This window comes from Chelonia mydas, chromosome 1 (assembly GCF_015237465.2).
Source record: "Chelonia mydas isolate rCheMyd1 chromosome 1, rCheMyd1.pri.v2, whole genome shotgun sequence".
Classification (NCBI taxonomy): domain Eukaryota; kingdom Metazoa; phylum Chordata; order Testudines; family Cheloniidae; genus Chelonia; species Chelonia mydas.
The window spans coordinates 123,801,629-123,827,342 of NC_057849.1; the positions used below are offsets into that span (position 1 = coordinate 123,801,629).

The following is a 25,714-nucleotide window of genomic DNA, read 5'->3' on the forward strand; positions in this document are numbered from 1 at the left end:
CAATGGAGTTATACTGATATAGGTCAGACCTGAGGTCACTTTACTTTTGAATGAGAGCATCCATGCAGGGGTTTAACATGCTTTGATTTAGCCACATTGACTTAACACCTGTAATTAATTAGGGTTAGCATTTCTGAGGCCTGTTCTTCATTTATGTCTACATAGTTACGTCAGTCAGGGGTGCGATTAAACCAGATCCCCAAGTTCCACAGCTATGCTGACAAAAGCCCCAGTTTAGACTCAGCTGTGCCAACAACAGAGGGCTTCTGCTGATATCGCTAACATCAGTTGGGGAGTTGTTGGTGTGTCTATAATGGCAGAACTGCTTCTGTCAGCGTACACTGCATTTACACTCGGGTGCTCTGCCAGCATAGCTATGCTGGCATAGACTTTGTAGCGTAGGCATAGCCTGAATTTCCCCACATAGACAAGCCCTTAGTTAATTTGGCTTAACTTCCCATGTAGACAAGCACTGAGATCTGATATTGCTGGTGTAGAAATACAAGCAAATTTTTAAAACTTGAGACATTCATCAAACTGTACAACGAACAGGCAATACCAACTAATTTTGCTTCAAGATAGAGTGTATCTACAATAATATCAGTGTTGCTTTAAATAGCAGTTTTCATTATGCAGCTCAAAAGCTTTTAATATATATAGATATTAAGTCTCTTGGGGGGGAGAGGGAGGAGCCCACTGGGGTTTATGAAGGAATGTATGGTAACTTTAAGGTTCCTTGGTTTTTGTGGTTAATCATTTCCTCCTCCTCTTCATTCTCCAGAAAGGCAGAGTTTTTTAGGACTGAACATAACTCCACCATAAAGAAACATTGCCAAGTGAAAGCAGAATAACAATCTCTCAAGGGGCTATGGGCCAGCAGCCAACAGATGACAGGTTTGGCAGGAAGTGAATGTGAATTCACTTTAATTTCCAGTGTGGCTCAACTGCTAGAACTCTTGATCACATTTTGTTTGTTTTAAACCGTTATATAATTTTAAAATTCTAGCAAGTGGAGTTGCATTCTATCTTGTGTTACTAACTATATCTATATCTATCTATTTATACAGATATGAATAAAAGTAATTTGTATTTATATGTAACATTCCAAACAAATATCACAACACCTTGCAGATATTATTACATAATTATATGATGACTCAATGGGGGAATGTTAGGAATTGGAGAGAAGATAATGTGCTAATTATACTGTAAACTAAAGTAATAATGCTTGTCCTTGATCTAATAGGAACAGGGAAGATGATGGATAAGGAGGCAATGGATTAAAAGCATTAAATGATTCATTAAAACCATTAATTTTCTATACCAAAACACAGTCTGAGTGTCTCTCAGCAGCTTGATTAATTCTTACATAAAATATAAATTAAAAATGTAATTGAAGAGTGACAAATATATGGCAAGATCAGAGTACAGTGAGATTGAATCTATCCATCACTGAGTGATTCATTATAGCCTGACAATATGACAATAGTTCTTGTATGCTGAGTCAATGTTTCCTTTTAATCCCATTGTGTAGAGTTTATACAGTGAACTTTTAAACATTTTGCTGGAACAGAGCTTGCCAATTCTGATGCATGTTTATTTGTTATTTTACTCCGAATGCCCTGCCCTCCGACACTCCTGAAAAGAGGAAAAAAATTATGATATACAGAAACTTAAGATTCATTACTGCAAAACAAAGAGGCAAACAAAATCCTAAGGGGTCTATTCTCCTCCTCAGGCAGGTGTAAGTTGTTAACATTAATGTTAAGTTATAAAGATGTATAAAGCAGAGAAAAGAACTAGGATCAGTCTTCAGATGTTTTTTAACCAAACTGTAGACATTAAGGGAGATATTCTCACCCCTACTCCATCCCATTGCTGCCTCTCTGTAAACATAAAAGGAGCAGGAAAACTTACTTAAAAAGCCAGCTGGGGGCTTTTGGAAGGTAGGGCTGGCTGAAGAGTTTTTAAATTGACACTTCGTAAAATTTCAACAAAATAAAATTTCATGAAAACGTTTTGATTTCTATAGTGTACGGAAATGCTCAAGTGATGTAAACCTGGTGGAGCTGGCTCTGTGCCACTCACTCTCAAGAGGCTACAGGCCAGCAGCCTACAGATGACAGGATTGTCAGTTAGTGAATATAGTGCCCCACAGCACCGGAATGTGATGGAGCATGGCAGAAATTTGTGGTACTCTAGTGATCCTCAGCTAACAGAACAGTCCCTAGGAAGGCCATTGTAGCAGACCAACCTGAAGGCTGTTCTAACTTATGCCAAGGTCTGAACCAGCATCTGGCTTCCCTCAGGATCAGGGGGCACCTACCTTTACAGCACATGCGTTCCCTCTCCAGGTCCTGCACTGGTTACAACATGACTGGCCTCAAGGACCTGGCCCTAATAGATTCCAAGGGACCATTGTGATCATCTAGTCTGACCTCCTGTATAACACGGGCCATAGAACTTCCCCAAAATAATTCCTAGAGCATATCTTTTAAGTATATCTAAGTATTTTAGTAAATTAAAACACAGTAGCGTTGCAGAAAGTTCTCCCATTGTGGAGTCATGGGGGTAGGCCCCTATTAAACCCTTTTTACAATTAGTGAAACAGGGATAGAAGGAAGAGAGTCAGTGACATGCCCAAGAGAATGCCACATGTCATTGTCAGAGCCAGGAATATAACCATGGAGTCCTGATTCTGAAGTCCCCTGCTCTAATCACTAACTGTCACTACTTCATCAATACTGTGGGAACACCTTTTTTGAATATTTAACCAAAACAGAAAAAATATTTTGCATACTGTGTACTCTATTTACCATCCACTATAGAATTAATTAATTATTTTAATGAAATCAATGTCTCTTTGTGTCACTTGTTTAACCTTATTTAGAATACTGCCTAGACTCAAAGCATGTCACATTGGCTAAATACAGCCTTCCCAATGCTCCTGCTAAAGCCCATCTAACCCATTGGCCACAGTCATTCCCATTGTCTGTTTCTATAATGTTCTCTCATCTGGACTTATAGTAACAGGATGCATCTGAAGGGAACAAGGGGAGATGACAAATGCACATTTGTGTCCCAAATAGCAGAAATTGTCATAATTCTTCGTAATGAACAAAAGGAGAGTGGAAATTGAACCAAAAAAAAACAAACCAAAACCAAAACTTGGTACTTTCAAAAAGATTGCCTTATGATTTATAAATCTATAGGAGTATGAAATAGAATTGTGGGCAGAATATACACAAATAGAGGGGAAAATTCTATGAATAGGCTACTCACAACCAACCTTAACTCTGACAGGTTGACAAAAGTATTCAACAGAGTGTGTTCCATTTTTTGTAAAGTTTAAATACATAGTTCAAAGATATCTGATTCTGCTATTGCCCAGAATAAAAGCTTGAAATTGAGGCAAGATAGCCCATCTTGATCTTCAAAATTTAGCATGGTTCCATACTTGATAGGAGGGTGCTTGTCCTGCCAGTTTTAAATGATTTTATTCACATTGTTTCTCTTTTTAATTAAGTAACTGAATAGGTAAAAAGGAAAAAAAGATAATGTGGATTAAAATGATAATTTTTACTGAACTGATCTTTCCCAATCAGCTATCTTCAGATGTTTAGACCATTTGTGAAGCTCATTAGATGTCCTTTCCACAGGCGGAATATAATTATCTATGTATAAGTTCTTAACTTTTGAGGTTATAATATAACACCTAAACATTTGAAACTCTTACCAACAGTCTAAAAAGGGTAGTGTCTCTCTGAGATATTTGTTTCTGTTAACTTCCCTCAATTACAATAATTCATTTCCTTCTCTCAGTTATAATAGTTGGTTTCCTATGTTGACCTTAAATTCAGGGCCCAAGACTTTAAGCATTGAAGGAAGAGAGTACTTTGAATCAGACAAAAACATATGACACTTCATGAACCAAAATTAAGTGGGTCAAATCTCTTACTTACACTCCTTTTCTAAGAGTATGTAGTCTCAATATATGCACTAAATTCCTAAAACCTCAAGGAATAGTCAGGATGGTAGGAGAGCAGTCCTGGCTAGTACCTAACTGAAGGTCAAAATAAGGTGAGTTTTTTTTTTAATTTCATTTATTCTGAGTGAAGCTTTAGGATATCTATGTAGAGTATGAATTTATTACAAAAATTACCTTTAAAATCCAGTGCTTCAACAAAAATAATCCCAATTTAATTCAAACTTTTTAAAGCCTTTAATAACAGTACATAATTTTAACTTCTTTTGACTCTTGGCAAACACAGAACTATGCCCCTTAAATCCAAGTTGACCTATATAGATCACTGAGATTATTTTTAAATCTGTTGGCCAATTTAAACTATTTTACAGTGAATTTGGCCAGTAACTAGCACATTAGTCATTAGGTCAACCTTCTGTAGAAGTTAAAACTACATCATTTTCATCAAATGACCTTAAAAGAGTGTTGCATGTTTCACTTCATAAAATGATTCTGAAAGATTGTTGAACAGTCTTTTCAAAACAGAATTTAACTTCCCTGCCAATGGTTTATAAAATTCTGTGGGATAGCACTTGGGTCCTACTTCTTTTCCAAACACATGGCATTGACTACCAGTCTAATTTTTGTTCAGTTATTTCCATTCAGTAGGTCACATTGGAAAAAATTATATGAACAAATTATATGAACAAAGGGTCCAAAGATTAGAACACCCTAGATTAATATAGAGATCCATGAGCCTGATCCAAAGCCCCTTGAAGTCATCTGAAAGACTCTCAGGCCCAGACGCTAAAAGGTATTTAGGTGTCCAATGCCCATTGATTTCCATGAGAGTTAGGTGCCTAAATACCTTTGAGGATCTGGGCCTCACTGACTTCAGCAGGCTTTGGATCAAGCCCTAAATAACTCTAATATAGTTTTTATTCATATTAATGCCTTGCTATTTGTCATAATTCTGTCTCTTTTAAATTTTGTAAATTATCTACATTTCTCCAGTACTGAATCTTTTTCTGCTTTATTAATTTTGGCAAAGGAAAACTTTAATACACCATTTTAAAGGTTTCCAAAGAGTTGATTTCAGATCCAGTTTTCTGTAATTCTTTTTATAAACAGACTTCTGACCCTTTTACAATTTTTTTTCTAATTCACTGAATCACATTTTTACATCCTGTAGACAGTCAGTTTAATCTCTGATCTTGCAGAGGCCTAAGTACACGCTTAATCTTTTTGGACTACTTACGTGTATAAAGTTAAACAAGCCGGTGCTCCAGGCAGCGTAGTAAGGGGGCAGGGAATGAGGGGGGGGCGGTGTTGGCTAGAGGGCAGGGAAGCTTGAGGGGGTGGTCAGGGGCCGGGGGTGTGGATAGGGGTTGGGGCGATCAGAGGGCGGGGAACTGGGGGATTGAATGGGGGCAGGGGTCTTGTGGGGGGCAGTCAGGAAGGAGAGTAGGGGTTGGATGGGGTAGCGGGGGACAGTCGGGGGCAGGGGTTCTGGGGATAGTCAGGGGACAGGGAGAAGGGGTGGTTGGATGGGGCAGGTGTCCTGGGGGGGGCTATCAGGAAAGAAAGGAGGGGTTGGATGGGGTGGTGGAGGGCAGTGAGGGGCGGGGGGTCTGGGGGTGGTCAGGGGACAGGTATCAGGGGATGGTAGATGGGGCAGGAGTCCCTGGGGGGTAGTCAGGGGACAGGGAACAGGGGGGCTAGATGGGGTAGGAGTCCTGGGGGGGCCATCAGGGGGTGAGAAGCAGGGGGGGTCGGATAGGGGTCGGGGGCCGGGCCACGGCTGGCTGTTTGTGGAGGCACAGCCTCCTCTAACCAGCCCTCCATACAATTTTGGAAACCTGATATGGCCCTCAGGCCAAAAAGTTTGCCCGCCCCTGCCTTAGTGCAATGCACAAAAATCACACCTTAGTCCAAAAGATCAATAGTGGCTTTTAAGAGTGTAAAAATAAAAAGCAGATACACAGGCAAATTAGTGCAAATTCATCAAGTGTAATAGGGTCTTCTGTGGCTGGGCAGCCTAGTGGCTAGATTGCTGTTCTATCAGTCTGTAAGGGAGAGGTAGGGGACCCGGACGCTCCCTCTCTACCGAGTCCCAGCCCAGGATCCTATGTAGATAAACTCCCTAAACAGGGGAGAGGGGTCTCCCTCCTGGCAGGGAGTCAAGACCCGCTTCCCTGGGATACTTCCTAACCCTAATGCTAATGTTGCTACTGAGCCAGACCAACACAATGGAAAAAAGAAGAGAGGAAGAAGGAAAAAAAAAGGAGTGGGGAGAAAGGAAAGGAAGAAGAGGACAGAAAACTGATAAGGGAAAGGAAAGGGACAGAGAGTAGTAGAGAAAAAGAAACAATAAGACAAGGCAGTACTAAGAATTATGGGTGAAAATCTGGCCCCATTGTTATCAAAATATCTTGTAGCTGATGTAATTTCAAAGCAATAAATCATCCCCCCACACCCTTGTTAACTAATTTTAACAGTACTGTGGGATACACAACAACAACATACAAAAAAGGGCAGGAAAATGGGTGTGGGGATGAGGCAAGCCCTTCAACTCTGCTAGATTTTCCCTTGTATCATTGCTTCTTGGATGACACTTGCTTTTTATTCCTAGGGGAAATTGTTCAAATTGTTGTCCCCAGGCAGCTAGAAACAGAGCCTAAATAATGATAGTCGGTGTTTCATTACACAAATTCGGTGAGAACTTTAATGGTATTGTTTGCCTTAGTCACCTTTTCTACCCCACTCTTATGAACTTGAAAACAGGAAATGTATGTGCTCCTGCTCCTGATATATAACTTATGTTTCACATACATAGCTTTCTGTCTTATCATAGCAGTTACTTTTCTGTCTACCAGAAGTTAGGGGTGGTCTAGTATAGATAGTAACTTCTTAATAAATTGGAACTAAGTTTCTGGTTTTTTGTTTTTGTTTTTTTGTGTTGTTTTTTGCGCGGAGGAAGAGAGAAGAATGAAAACACCAGAAAAATATAACATTAAAAGAGTAAAGCATTGTGACTCTTTTGCTGAGCATCATGCTGCAGATTTGTCTCATTCAACCCCAGTATTAGCAGCAAGTCCACACACATAACAGGTAAAAGGTATGCAAGGAAAAAATTACAACTCTAGCTGCGATTATTACAAATGAATGCATTTTCCAAATCAAACTGGGAGGGCACAGGCTGTAACACAAGGAAGCCATCATTAGCTGTGAATTGGAGGAAAACTATTTTCCTTTCCTGGTATTAATAGGTTGAAAAATGTGACAGGATGCTTAGTTCCCCTTCCTTTCTTTAGTTGACTTTTCATCTGTAGGCAGCACCCTTCTTGCAAAATAAAACTGGGGCACAAAGTTTCCCATTAGTCTATGTTCATGTATGTCATTGCTCAGTATAAATTTATTATGGGGTAATCTAAAAATTGTATTTGGTTGACTTCTTCTACACTGAATTATGTTATCAAGATCAACAGCCACTCAACTCTTACTGTTAATCCATTCTCTCAAATATATCTCAACGATTCTAGATTAAAAATTACACTACCTCACCTGCTAGCTTCTTCTTGTGTTTACCAACATTAGAGCAGACATAGCCAGTTAGGAGAGGTTTCAGAGTAGCAGCCATGTTAGTCTGTATTCGCAAAAAGGAGGACTTGTGGCACCTTAGAGACTAACAAATTTATTTGAGCATAAGCTTTCATGAGCTGAAGTGAGCTGAAGCTCATGAAAGCTTATGCTCAAATAAATTTGTTAGTCTCTAAGGTGCCACAAGTACTCCTTTTCTTTTTGCCAGTTAGGAGAGTCTCTTATGTGTAGGGCCCTACCACATTCACGGTCCATTTTGGTCAATTTCATGGTTATAGGATTTAAAAAATCATAAATTTCACAGTTTCAGATATTTCGATCTGAAATTTCACGTATTGTAACTGTGGGGGACCTGACCCAAAATAGGGTTGGGGGTGAGGGGTGTCGCAAGGGTCTTGTAGGAGGATCATGGTATTTCCACCCTTACTTCTGTGCTTCTGACTTCAGAGCTGGGCATCCAGAGGGCAGCGGCTGGCCAGGTGCCCAGCTCTAAAGGCAGTGCCACTGCCAGCAGCAGGGCAGAAGTAAGAGTGGCAATACCATGCCACCCTCACTTCTGCGCTGCTTCTGGAAGCAACACTGCCTTCAGAGCTGGGCTCCCAGCTAGCAGCCGCAAAGCTTCCTGCAGCTGGGGGAGGTTCCTGGAGATGGGTCTGACCCAGCCTCAGGAGCAGCCCGTGCAGAGGAAAAGGAAGTCCTGTCCCTCCCTAGCCCCTCCAGGACTAGCAGCTGGAGACCGACAGTTAATGGCATTCATGCAGCAGCTCAGAGATGGGGCTCTATTGCCTCCGTATCCACACAAACACACCTTTCCATGCACACTGGGCACACACAAACTTTGAGTAACATTTTATTATTTATATTATTATTGTTTAGTACAGTACCGTCTAGAGACCGACCAAGACTGGGGACCCATTGTGCTAGGCATTGTACAGAGTAGTAGATGGTTCCTGCCTCCAACAAATTTAAATAGAAAAGAAGCAATCTGTCACTACCTCAAAGTACGTCATCCATTAAATATATTCTAATACTGACACAGTAGTATGACTGACTCCTATAAGAGCACTTTAGTCATTTGTTGCAGATTGTTTCTAGTACAATTTTTATTATAGGTGTAGCATATAGCAGATTGGGCTCTTTGAAATACCTGATGGCAAACTATACCAGGGGAAATGCTGCTTTGGGGTCTGAACCACGATCACAGAATAGTGGGAGAGAGTGGTTCCTGAGACCTGGGATGAGCAGCAGTGTGCAAAACTTCTCAATGTGGATGGAGACCTTTATCTCTCTCTGTGGTGACTTCATCCCAACAGTGCAGCGCCACACCTGCAAGGATGAGAGTTGCACTCCCTGTGAAAAAGAGAGAGGTGAATGCCTGGCGAGTCTGGCTTCCTCACATAAGTACCAGGCTGCAGGGTCTTGGAAGTCCACATGGGTTCTATTCTATCCACATGGGAGGTGTAGATGACAATACATCCACTGCTGCAGTGGCATTTGTTTAGTGGCAAATCGAGGGATTTGGGCAGCTGAGCTTCCTGAACGCTACTGAACCTATAGATAGTACCTGCAATCAAACCAAGGAATATTTTAACAGCAAATACTATCACTCCATGTAAGCAGTGGTGAATCACTGAGGCCAATGTCTAGACATTTACATACTATAGAATTGCGAAGTGCCTGATGCCCGATTTGCTTTTTAACCAACTCTGAAATATTCAGGAGTGAACAGAGGGACACAATCTTTGTACCTCACAACATAGACCCAGAATGGGGTCTCCATAACCTACTGTGATAATTGGAGACCCTGCATATGCACTGCTCTTCTTGGTTATAAAGCCTGTACCCAAACTATACAAACCCTGATGCCACCATCTTCTACCTGCTGGGACTGAAGTGTTCATTTGGTGGACTTAAAGTGAGGTGGAGATTGTAACCCTAAGAGCCCCTCAATAACAACTGGCAGAGGGCTTACTATATTGTAACTTATATCAGGCCTGAAACACTCACTGCCCAACACACTGTTGTCACAATATGTATGTAAAGAGCATCATGTAAGGTATCATATGTAAACTGGTGACATGCTGGTCCCAAAAATCATTGTGTGGTGTACATATATGTTGTGTACAAAGTTTTATATGTGTACTGAAAATATGTTCCTAAAATGTGTTTGGGAGGCAATGCATTCACCATCCTGACAAAACCTAGACACAGGAATGTAGATTTACCTGTCTGCCTGGCTTGATTATAGGCAGAGGACAATGAAAGTATACTTACACATAAGGTAAACAGTCATCAAGCTAGCGAGTGGTGGAGGAGACAAGCACATCAGGGAACACAGTCCACACCCCATGAAGCCTTCCTGGTTCTTGGGGCAGAGACAATGGACTTTGGGAAATATACAGGGAACAAAAAGACATTTTAGTTATCTATCACTTAAGGGACAGAAGAGGGCAGAGCCCTAGGAATCTGTGAAAGATAGATCCTTCAACCTTATGGGTGGAAATTTCTGGAAACTAACTATAGGTGAGAAATTGCATGGGACGAATATTGTAATCTCTTAAGATTTAGACACTAGAAACCATGTTTTGTTTTATTTTGCTTGTACCTGTCTTTTTTTTCCTCTTCCATAGTATCACTTAAATTTCTGTTCTTTCATAGAATCATAGAAGATTAGGGTTGGAAGAGACTTCAGGAGGTCATCTAGTCCAACCCCCTGCTCAAAGCAGGACCAACCCCCAACTAAATCATCCCAGCCAGGGCTTTGTCAAACCAGGCCTTAAAAACCTCTAAGGATGGAGATTCCACCACCTCCCTAAGTAATCCATGCCAGTGCTTCACTACCCTCCTTGTGAAATAGTGTTTCCTAAAATCCAATCTAGACCTCTCCCACTGCAACTTGAGACCACTGCTTCTTGTTCTGTCATCTGCTACCACTAAGAACAGCCTATCTCCATCCTCTTTGGAATCCCCCTTCAGTTAACTGAAGGCTGCTATCAAATCCCCCCTCACGCTTCTCTTCTGCAGACTAAATAAGCCCAGTTCCCTTAGCCTCTCCCCATAAGTCATGTGCCCCAGCCCCTTAATCATTTTCGTGGTCCTCTGCTGGACTCTCTCCAATTTGTCCACATCCCTTCTGTAGTGGGAGGGAACAAAACTGGACGCAATACTCCAGATGTGGCCTCACCAGCGCTGAATAGAGGGGAATAATCATTTCCCTTGATCTGCTGGCAATGCTCCTACTAATGCAGCCCAATATGCTGTTAGCCTTCTTGGCAAAAAGGGCACCCTGTTGACTCATATCCAGCTTCTTGTCCACTGTAATCCCCAGATCCTTTTCTGCAGAACTGCCACATAGCCAGTCAGTCCCCAGCCAGTAGCAGTGCATGGGATTCTTCCGTCCTAAGTGTAGGACTCTACACTTGTTCTTGTTGAACCTCATCAGATTTCTTTTGGACCAATCCTCCAATTTGTCTAGGTCACGCTGGACCTTATCCCTACCCTCCAGCATATCTACCTCTCCCCATAGCTTAGTGTCATCTGCGAACTTGCTGAGGGTGCAATCCATCCCATCATCCAGATCATTAATGAAGATGTTGAACAAAACTGGCACCAGGACTGACCCCTAGGGCACTGTGCTTGATACTGGCTGCCAACTAGATATCGAGCCATTGATCACTACTCGTTGAGCCTGACGATCTAGTCAGTTTTCTATCCACCTTATAGTCCATTCATCTCATCCATACTTCTTTAACTTGCTGGCAAGAATACTGTGGGAGACTATATCAAAAGCTTCGCTAAAGTCAAGATATATCACGTCCACCGCTTTGCCCATATCCACAGAGTCAGTTATCTCATCATAGAAGGCAATCAGGTTGGTTGCCCTTGACTTGCCCTTGGTGAACACATGTTGACTGTTCCTGATCACCTTCCTCTCCTCCAAGTGCTTCAAAATGGACTCCTTGAGGATCTGCTCCATGATTTTTCCGGGGACAGAGGTGAGGCTAGCTGGTCTGTAGTTCCCTGGATCCTCCTTCTTCCCTTTTTTAAAGATGGGCACTATATTTGCCTTTTACCAATCGTCCGGGACCTCCCCCAATTGCCAAAAATTTTCAAATATAATGGCTCTGCAATCACATCAGCCAACTCCCTCGGCCCCCTTGGATGCATTACTTCTGGCTCCATGGACTTGTGCATGTCCAGCTTCTCTAAATAGTCCTTAACCTGTTCTTTCACCACTGAGGGCTGCTCACCTGCTCCCTGTACCATGCTACCCAGTGCAGCGGTCTGGGAGTTGACCTTGTCTGTGAAGACCGAGGCAAAAAAAAAAACATTGAGTACTTCAGCTTTTTCCACATCATAGAATCATAGAATATCAGGGTTGGAAGGGACCTCAGGAGGTCATCTAGTCCAACCCCCTGCTCAAAGCAGGACCAATCCCCAACTAAATCATTCCAGCCAGGGCTTTGTCAAGCCTGACCTTAAAAATATCTAAGGAAGGAGATTCCACCACCTCCCTAGGTAACGCATTCCAGTGTTCACCACCCTCCTAGTAAAAAAGTTTTTCCTAATATCCAACCTAAACCTCCCCCACTCTAACTTGAGACCATTACTCCTTGTTCTGTCATCAGCTATCACTGAGAACAGTCTAGATCCATCCTTTTTGGAACCCCCTTTCAGGTAGTTGAAAGCAGCTATCAGATCCCCCCTCATTCTTCTCTTCCGCAGACTAAACAATCCCAGTTCCCTCAGCCTCTCCTCGTAAGTCATGTGTTCCAGTCCCCTAATCATTTTTGTTGCCCTCCGCTGGACTCTTTCCAGTTTTTCCATATCCTTCTTGTAGTGTGGGGCCCAAAACTAGACGTAGTACTCCAGATGAGGCCTCACCAATGTCGAACAGGGGGGAACGATCATGTCCCTCAATCTGCTGGCAATGCCCCTACATGTACATCCCAAAATGCCATTGTCCTTCTTGGCAACAAGGGCACATTGTTGACTCATATCCAGCTTCTCGTCCACTGTAACCTCTAGGTCCTTTTTTGCAGAAATGCTGCCGAGCCATTCGGTCCCTAGTCTGTAGCGGTGCATGGGATTCTTCCCTCCTAAGTGCAGGTCTCTGCACTTGTCGTTGTTGAACCTCATCAGATTTCTTTTGGCTCAATCCTCTAATTTGTCTAGGTCCCGCTGTATCCTATCCCTACCCTCCAGCGTATCTACCTCTCCTCCCAGTTTAGTGTCATCTGCAAACTTGCCGAGGGTGCAATCCACACCAACCTCCAGATCATTTATGAAGATATTGAACAAAACCGGCCCGAGGACCGACCCTTGGGGCACTCCACTTGATACCGGCTGCCAACTAGACATGGAGCCATTGATCACTACCCATTGAGCCCGACAATCTAGCCAACTTTCTATCCACCTTACAGTCCATTTATCCAGCCCATACTTCAGCTTGCTGGCAAGAATACTGTGGGAGGCAAGAATACTGTCACTAGGTTGCCTCCCCTATTCAGTAAGGGTCCCACACTTTCCCTGACCTTCTTGTTGCTAACATACCTGTAGAAACCCTTCTTGTTACCCTGCACACGCCTTGCTAGCTGCAACTCTAATTGTGCTTTGGCCTTCCTGATTATATCCCTGCATGCATGAGCAATATTTGTATACTCCTCCCTAGCCATCTGTCCAAGTTTCCACTTCTTGTCAGCTTCCTTTTTATGTTTAAGCTCACCAAAGATTTCTCTGTTAAGCCAAGCTGGTCGCCTGCCATATTTGCTATTCTTTCTGCACATCAGGATGGTTTGTTCCTGTGCCCACAATAAGGCGTCTTTAAAAAACAGCCAGCTCTCCTGGACTCCTTTCCCCCTCATATTAGCCTTCCAGGGGATCCTGCCCATCAGTTCCCTGAGGGAGTCAAAGTCTACTTTTCTGAAGTCCAGGGTCCGTATTCTGCTGCTTAACTTTCTTCCTTTTGTCAGGATCCTGAACTTGACCATCTCATGGTCACTTTGTTAATAAATGTATTTTTAGCTTTTCTGTGAACCATCTGTGCTTTTATGTTGAATTAAAATGTGAATCCTCAGCTAAAATACAGGCTGGGGTGTGCTCTGTCTCTTTGGAGGCAGCAAACTTAATTTCTGTGAGTATCCTGTGAAGGGGAACTGGACACTGCAGAGACATGTGTTTGCAGAATTCAGGTTCATTGACTGTTACCAGCAAGGCAAGACTGGCAGAGTCCCGAGGAGTTTGCTGGTGAAGCAGACAGACTGAGGTGGCAGGGAGCTGACACACAATCTAATCTCCAGCAAAGCTCACTCTTGCTGAGGCAGTGGGGTAACACAGTGGTTTACAATTCTGGGAGTCCTGAACAGAATGTCACAGAGATGCCGTCTGATGTGCAATGACAGTGCACTTCTCAATGCCGGTATCACAACAGCTGCTTGTTGTATTCTGCAGAACACTAGTGGAAGCAAAGGTGGAATGTTTAACAGAGTACAGAATACAGAGTAAGGATGCTGCAAGTGGCCAAATGCTGCCAGCACCAGTAGTTCTCACCTATTTACAGTTACTTTGCAAAAGCAGGGGAGTGTAAATGTGGGAGATCCCTGAATGCAGAAGACTGTAATTTTTTTCCATTGGTTGTTGATGCTTATGATTTATGTTACTTGCAGATGACAGGTTTGATATTAAGTAGTATCTATGTATGTCTCTTATGAAGTAATAATCTGATTTTACATGACTTTGGGGAGAAAGTTTATGAGATAGTGAAGTATTCAATGACACAGAAGAATTTAATATGACAAAGTTTGGAAGGTTAACAGTATTCTGCCTAATGACATCTTGACAGAGATGAATGGTGCAAACCAACTTTATTTAATACACAATGTGCAGGCCAGCTGCCATATATAATCATGTCTGGAGTGACTGAAGCAAGGCACTACAAAAAAATCACACAGAGACCAAAACATGGCTCATTACCAGGCTATGCAGTGAACTGTGATTGGGTTACTGTTCTCTTCCTCGTTAGGGCATGGGGGGAATGCAGTGGGCTTGACCAGGAAAGAAGAGGCACTAGTGCAGCAGTCCAGTACACATTGTTAGTATCCTGTGCCAGAGCACCCTAGGGAGGAGTTGCCATATGGGGGATTTGAGGGGAAAGGGGCCACTGTTTTTTGTTACAGCTGTGCAGACAAAGAGGAGCAGGGGATTTTGCCCTCATGTGATGCTGCAAATGCCCATCTAACAATAACAGTGCCATTCATGGAAACCTGGCACTTTGTTCCCCCACCTCTAAGTACACAGAGAAAATCAGTAAAAATAATAGTAACATGACCTAAGTAAAAAGCTCCATATCTCCCCAATCCTTCTCCTCCTCAACTCATTCCTCACCATATCTGTGAGAAGAGATCTGGGGACATTTGTCATTATCTCAGCTGCATCCTAGTTCTGTATCCGGCACTCAGTGGTAATGCCCTCTGCCTCCCGCTCTCTCTGCTATATGGTACAGATTGCCACCATCAAGACCGGATGCCCGTGCACTGAAAACTGGCTCTCATTAGACATTATAAAAAGATCAGGCCTTCCTCCCCGCACTGGAGTGACTGTTTGTGGCCTAGGCCTTAGGTACAGCACCTTGACACCTCGTATCTTCTCTCAGCACCACTTTCTAGTACTTAGGATGCCTAACTGGGTCAACCGTTCAGATCCCTGGTCATAAACCAAGATGTTCTGCATGCAGTTCAAATTATATTGTATCTCCTCGTCACCACACATCTGGAGAAGCATGCTGAAGTGGGCCTCAGGCTAGCTTATTGCATGATCTACTGGAGAGTTCCTCTGTGGTGTGATTCAAAAGAGACTTTGGAAGCTAGTAATGAAATGCAGAGATGGCACAGGAAGAGTGGATACCAGTGGGAGATTTAAGACTTCTGTAGCCCAATTTTTACAGATAAGGAATTTCCAGATAACTTTACCCTAGGACATTAAGATTAAAAAACAAGCAATCAATCAAAAACTCCACAAAGAAACAACTGACGAGGAAAATTTTCAATAACACCTAAGTGCCAGTGAAAGTCAAGGGCCTTCGGCACTTCTGAAAAATCTTACCCCATAAGCAGCATGTGTGTCAGGTGAATCACAAAATCAATCAATGTCAACCAGTAAAGAGAGGTGCAGAGAGAGAGAGAGAGAGTGACAGACTAACTCACTCCCTGAAAAGTTAAGAATGAGCAAGGGCTTCACCATTCTCAGAAACACATGCAGAACTCTTCTCTCTGACTCAGTTTTCCCTCAGTAAGTTCTCCACACACAGAAATTATAAAAATCAAGTTATTTCTCTTAGAGGCTGGCACAGAAGTTAGAGATTGTTATTGTTGCTCGTATTTTTAAGGAGTCAGGAGTTGCTCTGATATTATGGTGATGAGAGCCAAATAAGTACCTAAACAGATAGAATATGTACTTAGATGGTTCTCTTTCACACAGTGCATTCTCTGCTTCTCTCTCTGGTGATGGTTATTTTTCTTCTTCCTTCCTTTCTACTTAAACACTTGCAACTTTCATATAGACTTTGAGTGTTGGCACCTTACCACAAATAGGTGCCAATACTCAAATTCTGTGTAAAGCAACATGTTAGTGTTTGGTTTCAGAGTAACAGTATCAAGGTGGGCCATTTCCAGCACAAATCCAGGTTTTCTCACCCCCCCCCAACCCCCATACACACACAAACTCACTCTCCTGCTGGTAATAGCTCATCCAAAGTAACCACTCTCCCTATAATGTGCATGATAATCAAGGTGGGCCATTTCCAGCACAAATCCAGGTTTTCTCACCCCCCCGCCCCCGTGTTTAAGTAGGAAGGAAAGAAGAAGAAAAATATAATTTAACAGCAGAGTTGGAGAGAAGAGATACGTGCACAGTAAATTAAATTAGCAACTTGTTGTATGTTAAAATTCTATTACATAGCTATACTATATATTTCTAATTCTGGTGCTCATTACAGATTTGCAAAAGGGGGAACATACCTTGTTACTGAAGAAAGAGCACCCTGCCAGAGACAAAAGCAACTCCAAATTCTTTCTTGGTCTTATATTAGTCACTCTCAGATATTTAATTACATTCAAATAGAAATGATTTATTACATTAAAAATAATACTTTGTGGCAGAGTAGGATGTATGGGCTGCAGCTTTCAAAATCCCTACAGTGAATTAATGGAAACTGAATTACAGTAACTCACAAAAACAGAGAATGCTAAAATAAGACTGGTGATGTACCTTATAGAGGTATGCTAGATCTTTCTGCCTCTGTTATTTATTTACTTGTCTTCGGTATTAAAGGAGCCAACAGCAACTGGCAGTTTAATTGGAATGGTAAAGAAATAATTTAATTGAGTGCCTGACTTTAGTAATCCCCAGAAGTTTATCATACTCTGAAAGTAGGAATAGCAAGTGAATCACTATTTAAATATGTACTGTGTTTTGACAAACAATTCTTGAGGTCATGTTACGTACTAAAACAGAGGGCAAAAGAGAGCAGCATATTATCGCGCCATCATGGCGTTCTTATCTTAGCCAAAGAGGGACCGATTTTAAGCTGGTGTAAAGAGCCATAGCCCCTTTGCTGTCAATGGAGCTACAGCGATTTGCATCCACTGAGGATCTAGCCCAGTGTATTTTGTTTTCAGGGAGACATAGCTCAGAGCAGCTTAAATTACTTATAGCATGGAAACTACAGTTCAATAAAATAGGAAGCCAACTATATAGCAGTTTATATAAGAACAATGCCTTCTTCCTTCCGATAAAGTGATATTGTGGTATGGAGATATATTTCTTGTAAAAAAAAAAGTGTTGGCAACCTATTTCATGTAATTAACACTGTAATTCATAGTGCAGTATCGAACTAAGTACTTAATAAAATTCCTATTGTATATAGTGCACCTAGATGTGTTCTAGGTGTTTTTAAATGATAGGTTGCTTACCTCAATATAATGGGATCGTAAAAGGACAACATACAGAAGAAAAGATTACACTTTTTTTAAAGGGAACTCAGGGATCATTTATGAAGCTGTGTAAAAAACTTGGTCTCAAGAAGGAATTTGAAGACATTTTTGTGGTGTTCAGAATCAGAGAGTACATTCCTGGTGCAAGGGACAACATGGTAAAAAAAGCTTTAGGTGAAGAAGATAACAAAGGAGACAAACATTAAGGTTATGTCTATAGTAGGATGAAAGATGTATTATAAAGACATGTTAGCTTACGTGTTAAAATCCTAGTGGAGAAAACATATTAACTAACAGCACTTTAAAATATACCTTTTTTCCCTAGCATAGACATAGCCTTAGGAACAGATACTGCAACAGTAGGAAAACTAATGAAAACAAGGTTTCTGTGGCCACAGATGTTTTTTCTATTGCATTATCTACACTGATGCCTTCTGTACAATAGTGTTCCTGCTGTTGTTACCCCTGGGGGAGTGGAACAATTGGGAGAAACAGTGGGAAACTTTCTGTAGGCTTGATATTCTGCATTCACATAGGTAGGTTACTCTTTTTCTATAACTCTTGTGCATACATTCTTCCTAATAGAACTTTGACTATGTAGTTACAAAGACTTGGCTTTTGTAGAGAGATCAGATCTGCTTACTTTGCAAACTACACTTAAGCGCTAGTGTCTTAATATGTCTGAGGTCATGAGGCAGAGACCACTAGGAGAAATCACACAACAGAAGACATTAGCAAAGTTGGAACAATCGGTCCAAAATTTGGCCTCGGGATCCATTCTGTATGCACCCCTAGAACCGACAATGGTTTTTCCACAGTACACTTGTCTGACAAGATAATACAATTGTCACAATCTTTCTGTTGCCAAAGCAAGGCAGGGGGATTGTTTACAATTAAGTTATGTTGCAATGTATGTTTTATGTTCTGCCCTCAAGGAGAGGCTACTGATCTGACCTTAAAAATCCTGGGTGTATATACTGATTGAAGTGTCGCAGCTACTCCATGGCTCTAATATTTGGATCCACTGCTGGAGAGTCCTGCTGAAATCAACAGGATTCTGCACACGCACAGGGGTCTCTGCTAGCAGATCTAAATGCAGAATCTGGGTCTATCCCCTTTCTCTCCACTCCTAAATAAATAAATTTAAAAAATAAAGAGAAAATTAGTGTGGTCCAACTTTGTCTTTATTTTAATATTTACTTGCAGTAACCTACAAACATGGGAGTCCCTACAGCCTGGTTGCACAGAGGAATAAATACCATTAGAGGCCTGAATCTGTGCCAGAAGTAGTTTCAACAGAGGCCAGGGACTGAGCAGAAACACAGAGTTCCAGTTTCATCTGACATTCATGTTTTCATAGTGGTAGGACTACTAGTGTCTCCAGTACTTTGTTTCATTTTCAAATGCATTTTAGTAGTTGAATAAAGTACAAAAGCTACTCTGAAACCTACAAAAGTGATGCGGATATTGGGCAGATGTGAGAGGTACTTTGCCTCCAACCTATTTCTTTCAGTATGCACCTTGAGGTGGTGCCTCTATTTCATAATATCTACACATTGTTGTATTCCTTAGGTATGGGTGGGGTTGGCATAAACAAAAGTTTGTGCCTTCAAGTAATATTCATCAAGAGATGCATATCACTAGACTCTGCTGGAGGAAATGTGCCATTAATGGCACATTCAAATAACTTAAGGAACAACAGTTTCTGGATCATATTTTCCAGACCTCATTATGTCAAGGTCCAGGCAATCATCTCCATTTTGAATTAATCAAAGGGCTCTGATCTCCTCTCCATATAAGTATGCAGCTCCCATTAACATTCACAGGAACTGAGTGCATAGACTGAAGGAAGAATAATTTTTATGGTCTATCCTTTTCACTGAGTTGAATAACAATTTTTTTTCAATGTCTGGCTCTAGGTCCTATATCACTTGCTGGAGGCAGGGGCTGCTGGCGCTCCCCTGATCCCCTAGGGACAGCATTAGGGAACAGACAGATAAAGTCCCAACTGCTCTACTAAGATGTTGCTTGCAGAGAAAAAAATAAATATTTGTCTTTCCACTGTCTGTGTAAGGAGCCAGCTTTGAGGAGCATCGATAGAGCCTTACTGCTTCTGGGAAGACTTAAATACACAAGGTATGTGGAAATGAGAGGGCACAAGGTTAAGCTGAGTGGAGACAGGAAACGAGTGTAGCTGATCTCGTGTACTTCAGAAGAGCTATAATAGGAGGAAACTGGGGAGAATGAGCCTTCATCTCAGCAGCTCCTGGCTACCTGTAAAAGTTGCCTTCTTCCCTCTCTGGAATAGGTCTCTTCAAGCCCTGCTCACCTTCCATCTTGTTCCATGGGAACAACACACAAGTTAAAGTATTAACCGTTCCTTCTAAGCCTGTCTGAATTACATGGAAAGTCAATGTTTCACCTGTATTCTTTCCATTCAGAAGATTCCAGACATGGTACACCTGGTAATTCTAAATTATGTGGCCTCATCTAGAATAGCATGTGCAGTATTGATCACCGAGTCACCCTATGTCAAAAAGGATTTTGCAGAAGGGTTCAGAGACGGGTGACAACAATGAAAAACTTACATATGAAAAAAGATTGAAAAAATTGGGGTTGTTTATCTCCAGAAAGGAGACAAATAAGAGAATGTGATGAAAGTATATAAAATAATGAATGGTCTGGAGAAGGTAGATCAGACATGTCTATTCTACCTGTCTCTAAGACAAGAACAATGGGACATTAAGTGAAACTAAAAAGTGGAAAATTCAAACCTGATAAAATACATTTTCACACAATGCATAATTAGACAGTGGAACACATTGGCACTGGATGTCACTGAGGCCAATTTAGTAAGATTCAGAAAGGGATTGGACATTTATATGCATAACAAGAACATCCAGTTAAAATTAATGCTAACATAAATTCTGTAACAGATATTAAACCTCATGCTTCAAAATTTAAACTCATCGCTATCCAGGATTATGAGAAGACCTAGTGTGAAGGCTGGTTATTCCACATCTGCCTAATGCGAGGTTACTTTCACCTTCTCTGAAGATTGCACTTCCTTGATACTGTCCTCTCTTAGAAATAGAATACTGGATCTGATGTAGTATGGCAACTCCTACATTTTTCCAATAGTAAACTAGATTCATTTTCTCCTATCAATTAGACAACCAAGAAATCAGTCCTAAATCAAATAATCAAATGCTTAAAATGCTATCTTATCATAAAACATCATTCATTGGGGATGTCATAAATACTTTTTTTACAGTGTAGTGCACTGAAATTGCTGTTAAACAATTATTTTGTCAGTTGAGAAGTTTCTTTGAATGACCAGTGGTTAATAATGGCTATGAAAAAACATCCCATTAAGCAAAATATTTGCTTTGATATGCAACATGAATAATTTGGTATGTATGCGCTGTAAGTATTTTTGCTAAGCACTCTGTAGCTCTGTTTTGGATCATAGTGTGAATATGCTTATTTGTAATTGATTCATCTCATCTTCTAGGCCTTGGTGTCTAGAGCAAAGAAAGCTTTTAAACATTCTTTAAATTAACTTGATAAGACTGTTAATAGTTGAAAGAGCCATCTTCTGCTGTTTAGGCATCTTTCCCTTGATGAAAACAGGTAATTTACAATATTTCTTCTTCAAAATTCAGCTTTCTGGGCTTTTTGTTGTTGTTAAGGAAGGATTAATCCTTTTGATCATTTGATGTAAAACCATATATGGGCATTATTTTCATGTATTATGTGTATTTGATGTACTTCAAGAGCCATTTAATAGACTGTAGCCAAACTCTGTTAGCAGATAAGCTCCTCTCTCTGCTTTCATCAGTTAAACAAGGTTGGGTCTGATAAGTATTTGGCTAATGGACACGAAACGGGGTTACGGATGGGGAATCGGACAGCTTATGGAGTGGGTGATGATTTTGATTCCTTAGAAGGTACTCTTCCCACTGAATCAGTATTAACTTATGTACTAGCATATTGGTGATGGGTACTGTGCTGCGGGAGATGCCATTATTCTGCTGAGACTTAAAACTAAGCTCCTGAGAACTTGAATTAATATTATAAGAGTCTGTTGCCTGGCCAAATTCTAATTTGATAAACTACAAGGAAAATATAAGGGGCAGAATATAATTTCATTTGGAGAAAGTATTCACTCCCTCTCTCAAACTATTGTATAGTGTTGCTGTGTATCATTAAGCTGGTGCAAGTTCCACCCCAAAAGTGGCATCATTTTAGTGATGGTGAAGATACTTCCCAATTCAAGGTACTATTTAGGTGACAAATCTGAGGAACTGTCCCAGTCTGAGGAGCACTCAAGGACGATAAGGCCATCGTGGAGAAAGTAAACAAATTCTTTGCATTGCTCTTCACGGTTGAGGATGTGAGGGAGATTCCCAAACCTGAGCCATTCTTTTTAGGTAACAAATCTGAGGAACTGTCTCAGATTGAAGTGTCATTAGAGGAGGTTTTGGAACATATTGATAAACTAAACAGTAGCAAGTCACTAGGACTAGATGGTATTCACCCAAGAGTTCTGAAGGAACTCATATGTAAAAATGCAGAACTACTAACTGTAGTCTGTAACCTATCATTTAAATCAGCTTCTGTACCAAATGACTGGAAGATAGCTGACACCATTTTTTAAAAAGGGCTCCAGAGGGGATCCCGGCAATTACAGTCCAGAAAGCCTGAATTCAGTACCAGGCAAACTGGTTGAAACTATAGTAAAGAACAAAATTGTCAGACACATAGATGAACATAATTTGTTGGGGAAGAGTCAACATGGTTTTTGTAAAGGAAAATCATGCCTCACCAATTAACTGGAATTCTTTGAGGTGGTCAATAAGCATGTGGACAAGGGGGATTCAGTGGATATATTATTTACTTAGATTTTCAGAAAGCCTTTGACAAGGTCCCTCACCAAAGGCTCTTAAGCAAAGTAAGTTATCATGGGATAAGAGAGAAGGTTCTCTCATGGACTGGTAACTGGTTAAAAGATAGGGAAAAAAGGGTAGAAATAAATGGTCTGTTTTCAGAATGGAGAGAGGTAAATTGTGGTGTCCCCCAGAGGTCTGTACTGGGACCCGTCCTATTCAACATATTAATAAATAATCCGGAAAAAAGGGTTAAACAGTGAGGTGACAAAATTTGCAGATGATACAAAACTACTCAAAATAGTTAAGTCCCAAGCAGACTGCAAAGAGCTACAAAATGAACGCACAACACTGAGTGACTGGGCAACAAAATGGCAGAAGAAATTTAATGTTGATAAATGCAAAATAAAGCACATTGGAAAACATAATCCTGACTATACATATGAAATGATGGGGGTCTAAATTAGCTGTTACCACTCAAGAAAGAGCTCTTGGAGCCATTGTGAATAGTTCTCTGAAAACATCCACTTAACGTGCAGCAGCAGTCAAAAAAGCAAACAGAACGTTGGGAATCATTAAAAAAGGAATAGATAACAAGACTGAAAATATCCTATTGCCTCTATATAAAGCCATGGTATGCCCACATCTTGAATACTGCGGGTAGATGTGGTTGCCCCATCTCAAAAAAGATATATTGGAATTGGAAAAGGTTCAGAAAAGGGCAACAAAAATTATTAGGAGTATGGAACAGCTGCCATATGAGGAGAGATTAATGAGACTGGGACTTTTCAACTTGGAAAAAAGATGACTAAGGGGGATATGATAGAGGTCTATAAAATCATGACTGGTGTGAAGAAAGTAAATAAGGAAGTGTTATTTACTATTTGTCATACCACAAGAACTAGAGGGTACCAAATGAAATTAATAAGCAGCAGGTTTAAAACAAACAAAAGGAAGTATTTTTTCACACAACGCACAGTCAACCTGTGGAACTCTTTGCCAGAGGATGTTGTGAAGGCCAAGACTATAACAGGGTTCAAAAAAGAACTAAATAAGTTCATGGAGGTTAGGTCCATCAATGACAATTAGCCAGGATGGGCAGGGATGGTGTCCCTAGCTGCTGTTTGCCAGAAGCTGGGCCTGGGTAACAGGGGATGGATCACTTGATGATTACCTGTTCTGTTCATTCCCTCTGGGGCACCTGGCATTGACCACTGTCAGAAAACAGGATACTAAGCTAGATGGACCTTTGGTCTGACCCAGTATGGCTGTTCCTTTGTTCTTATTTGAATGTAATCTTTATATATTGATATGTATCATATTTATTTATCTTGATATAATTATTTTTGTATGTATTTTGGCAAAAAGACCTTCACATTGTTCTTTAGCTCTACCTAGTCCCCAGGGAGAGAGGTATGGTTCAGTACTCAGTCCTGCAAGTGATGAGTGGGATTACTGGTGTATGGCAGTGCAGATTACAGGACAGGCTTTTAATATTGTATAATATCTGGGGAAGCAGGCAGAGATAAAAGACGATATCCTTTGTGGCAAAGATGTAATACCTCTAAATTGTAACTTCCATGAAGAAATATGGGTTATTTAGCTGTGTTTAAATAAAAAAGTCTTATTATTTGTAAACAGTCCTCCCATATCTGAATAATTCACATAAAAACTAAACATGGCACTTAAATACTGTGACATGTTGCACAAGAGAATTTTAATTTAGTCAGAAGAAGTCCAATCTTGCATTGCTTGTCCATCTCAAATTCTCTGCAAACATCAAGGAGAGTTTCTGATGTCCAAGCAAAGGAGCAGCTAGCCCTCTGCAGGCAAGATTGGCAGGCTTCTTAACATATGTTTAATTTTAGATAACCTTTTTCAGTAAGTGCAGAAAGAAAACGTGGCTGGATGAAGGTGCGATCTAGCCTAGCAGATCCTGCATTTCAACTATCAAAGCCTGAGAGAGGATTTAATTCATCTAGTTCAGCTCCTTTTGGGACTTATTTTAAATATCTCCCATGTTTGCAGTTAGGCCTGTGAGAGCTAGATGCTAGTGAGAGGTTTTAGAGCTGCAAAACACAAGTCCAGATGTCCAACATCCTCCCTCATAAAAGTCTGAGTGCTTTTCATAGTTGGATTCCACCCATCCTCAGGAACAGGCCCCAAGCATGAAATCTGAATCTGGCTTTTGACCCCTCTCCCCTTCCACTTCCTACAACACCTGGGATTCAAGAGATCCTCTCTCTTTTCAACAGGTATGGAGACAAAAGGAAAGGAGTTTTCCATACCATGCTAACCCTGAAAGAGGCCAACCCCTGCCAATTCACTTTCTGGAGGCAAGAAACTTATACCTAGCAGAGTCATCTGAAACTGGGAAAGATTAGAGAGATAATATATTTTATTGGACGAATAAAAGATATTGCCTCACCCATGTTGTCTTTTAGTATCCTGGGACCTACCTGGCTACAACTACACTGCATACAATCCAAGGAGGAAGTCAGTTTCTTTGCAGGTCCAGAAAAGAGGTCCCTGCTGCCGCTTTTGCTAGACAGCAAGGGGAAAAACAGCTTTTGGCTCCTATTGCGTTGAGTCATTGCTCGCTCTCTCTCCCTCTCTGCACCAGTTTCTGGCACAGATCTGCACTCTGACTACCTTCCTGCCCTTCCACTGCAAACCCTCCCCGTGCCCGTTAGCAGCCTAACGTGCCGGCTGCACTCCCCAGCTATTTTCCGCAGCTCGGAGACAGCCTCTCCCCAGCTGCAGGGCGAGCCCTGCTGCACCGCACCCCACCCACTCGCCTCCCGTGACCTAAGGCGTGGCATGCCCTGGCAGGCTCGCACTGTCTCTTCTCCCTGCCAGCTGGGGGGGGAGCGGGTTGGCTGCCCCTTCGTCTCATTGGCTGCCTGGGGCCAGCTCTTCCTTCGGATTGGCTGCCTGCCCCTGGGAGGTAGGAGTCTTGGAGAGAGCGGGCAACCCCATGCTTTTTGTGGCTGCGGGGCTCGCGCTGGAATTGCTGTTTGCGCAGCAGGCTCCTGTGCGCGGGGAGGGCTGTGGCTGCTGCTGCCTGCGGCGCACCCGTGACCCGCTCCTGCCGGGAGTGGAGTTAGTGGCTTCTTGGAAAGAAAGTTGAGAGAGAGGGTGGGTGCGTGGGAAGCCTGCGGGGAAAGTTTGCACCTTAGTCCCCGGAGCGGCAGCAGCGGATCATGCAGCGGGGGAGACTCACCCTCCTAGTGTCTCTGGCTTTTCTCCTGCTCCACGTGAGAGGTAAGAAG

General features: G+C 41.7%; 1 protein-coding gene and 1 long non-coding RNA gene across 2 annotated transcripts in view; one reads left to right on the forward strand and one right to left on the reverse strand.

The window, feature by feature from the left end:
* Positions 1-1,499: 1,499 nt before the first annotated feature.
* On the reverse strand, positions 1,500-25,317 carry LOC119566398. Its single transcript, XR_005225428.2, has 3 exons — positions 24,902-25,317; positions 18,508-18,682; positions 1,500-1,638 (listed from the first exon to the last, which is right to left on the reverse strand). It is a non-coding gene; the product is annotated as an uncharacterized LOC119566398 (long non-coding RNA).
* A 251-nt stretch (positions 25,318-25,568) lies between these two features.
* Positions 25,569-25,714, forward strand: part of LOC102942090 (CD99 molecule (Xg blood group)) — a 34,524-nt gene continuing 34,378 nt past the window's right edge. Inside the window, exon 1 of the mRNA XM_027825612.3 lies at positions 25,569-25,706. Within this exon, the coding sequence (XP_027681413.2) occupies positions 25,646-25,706 (61 nt within the window). The 5' untranslated portion in view covers positions 25,569-25,645. The remainder of the gene's footprint in view (positions 25,707-25,714) is intronic.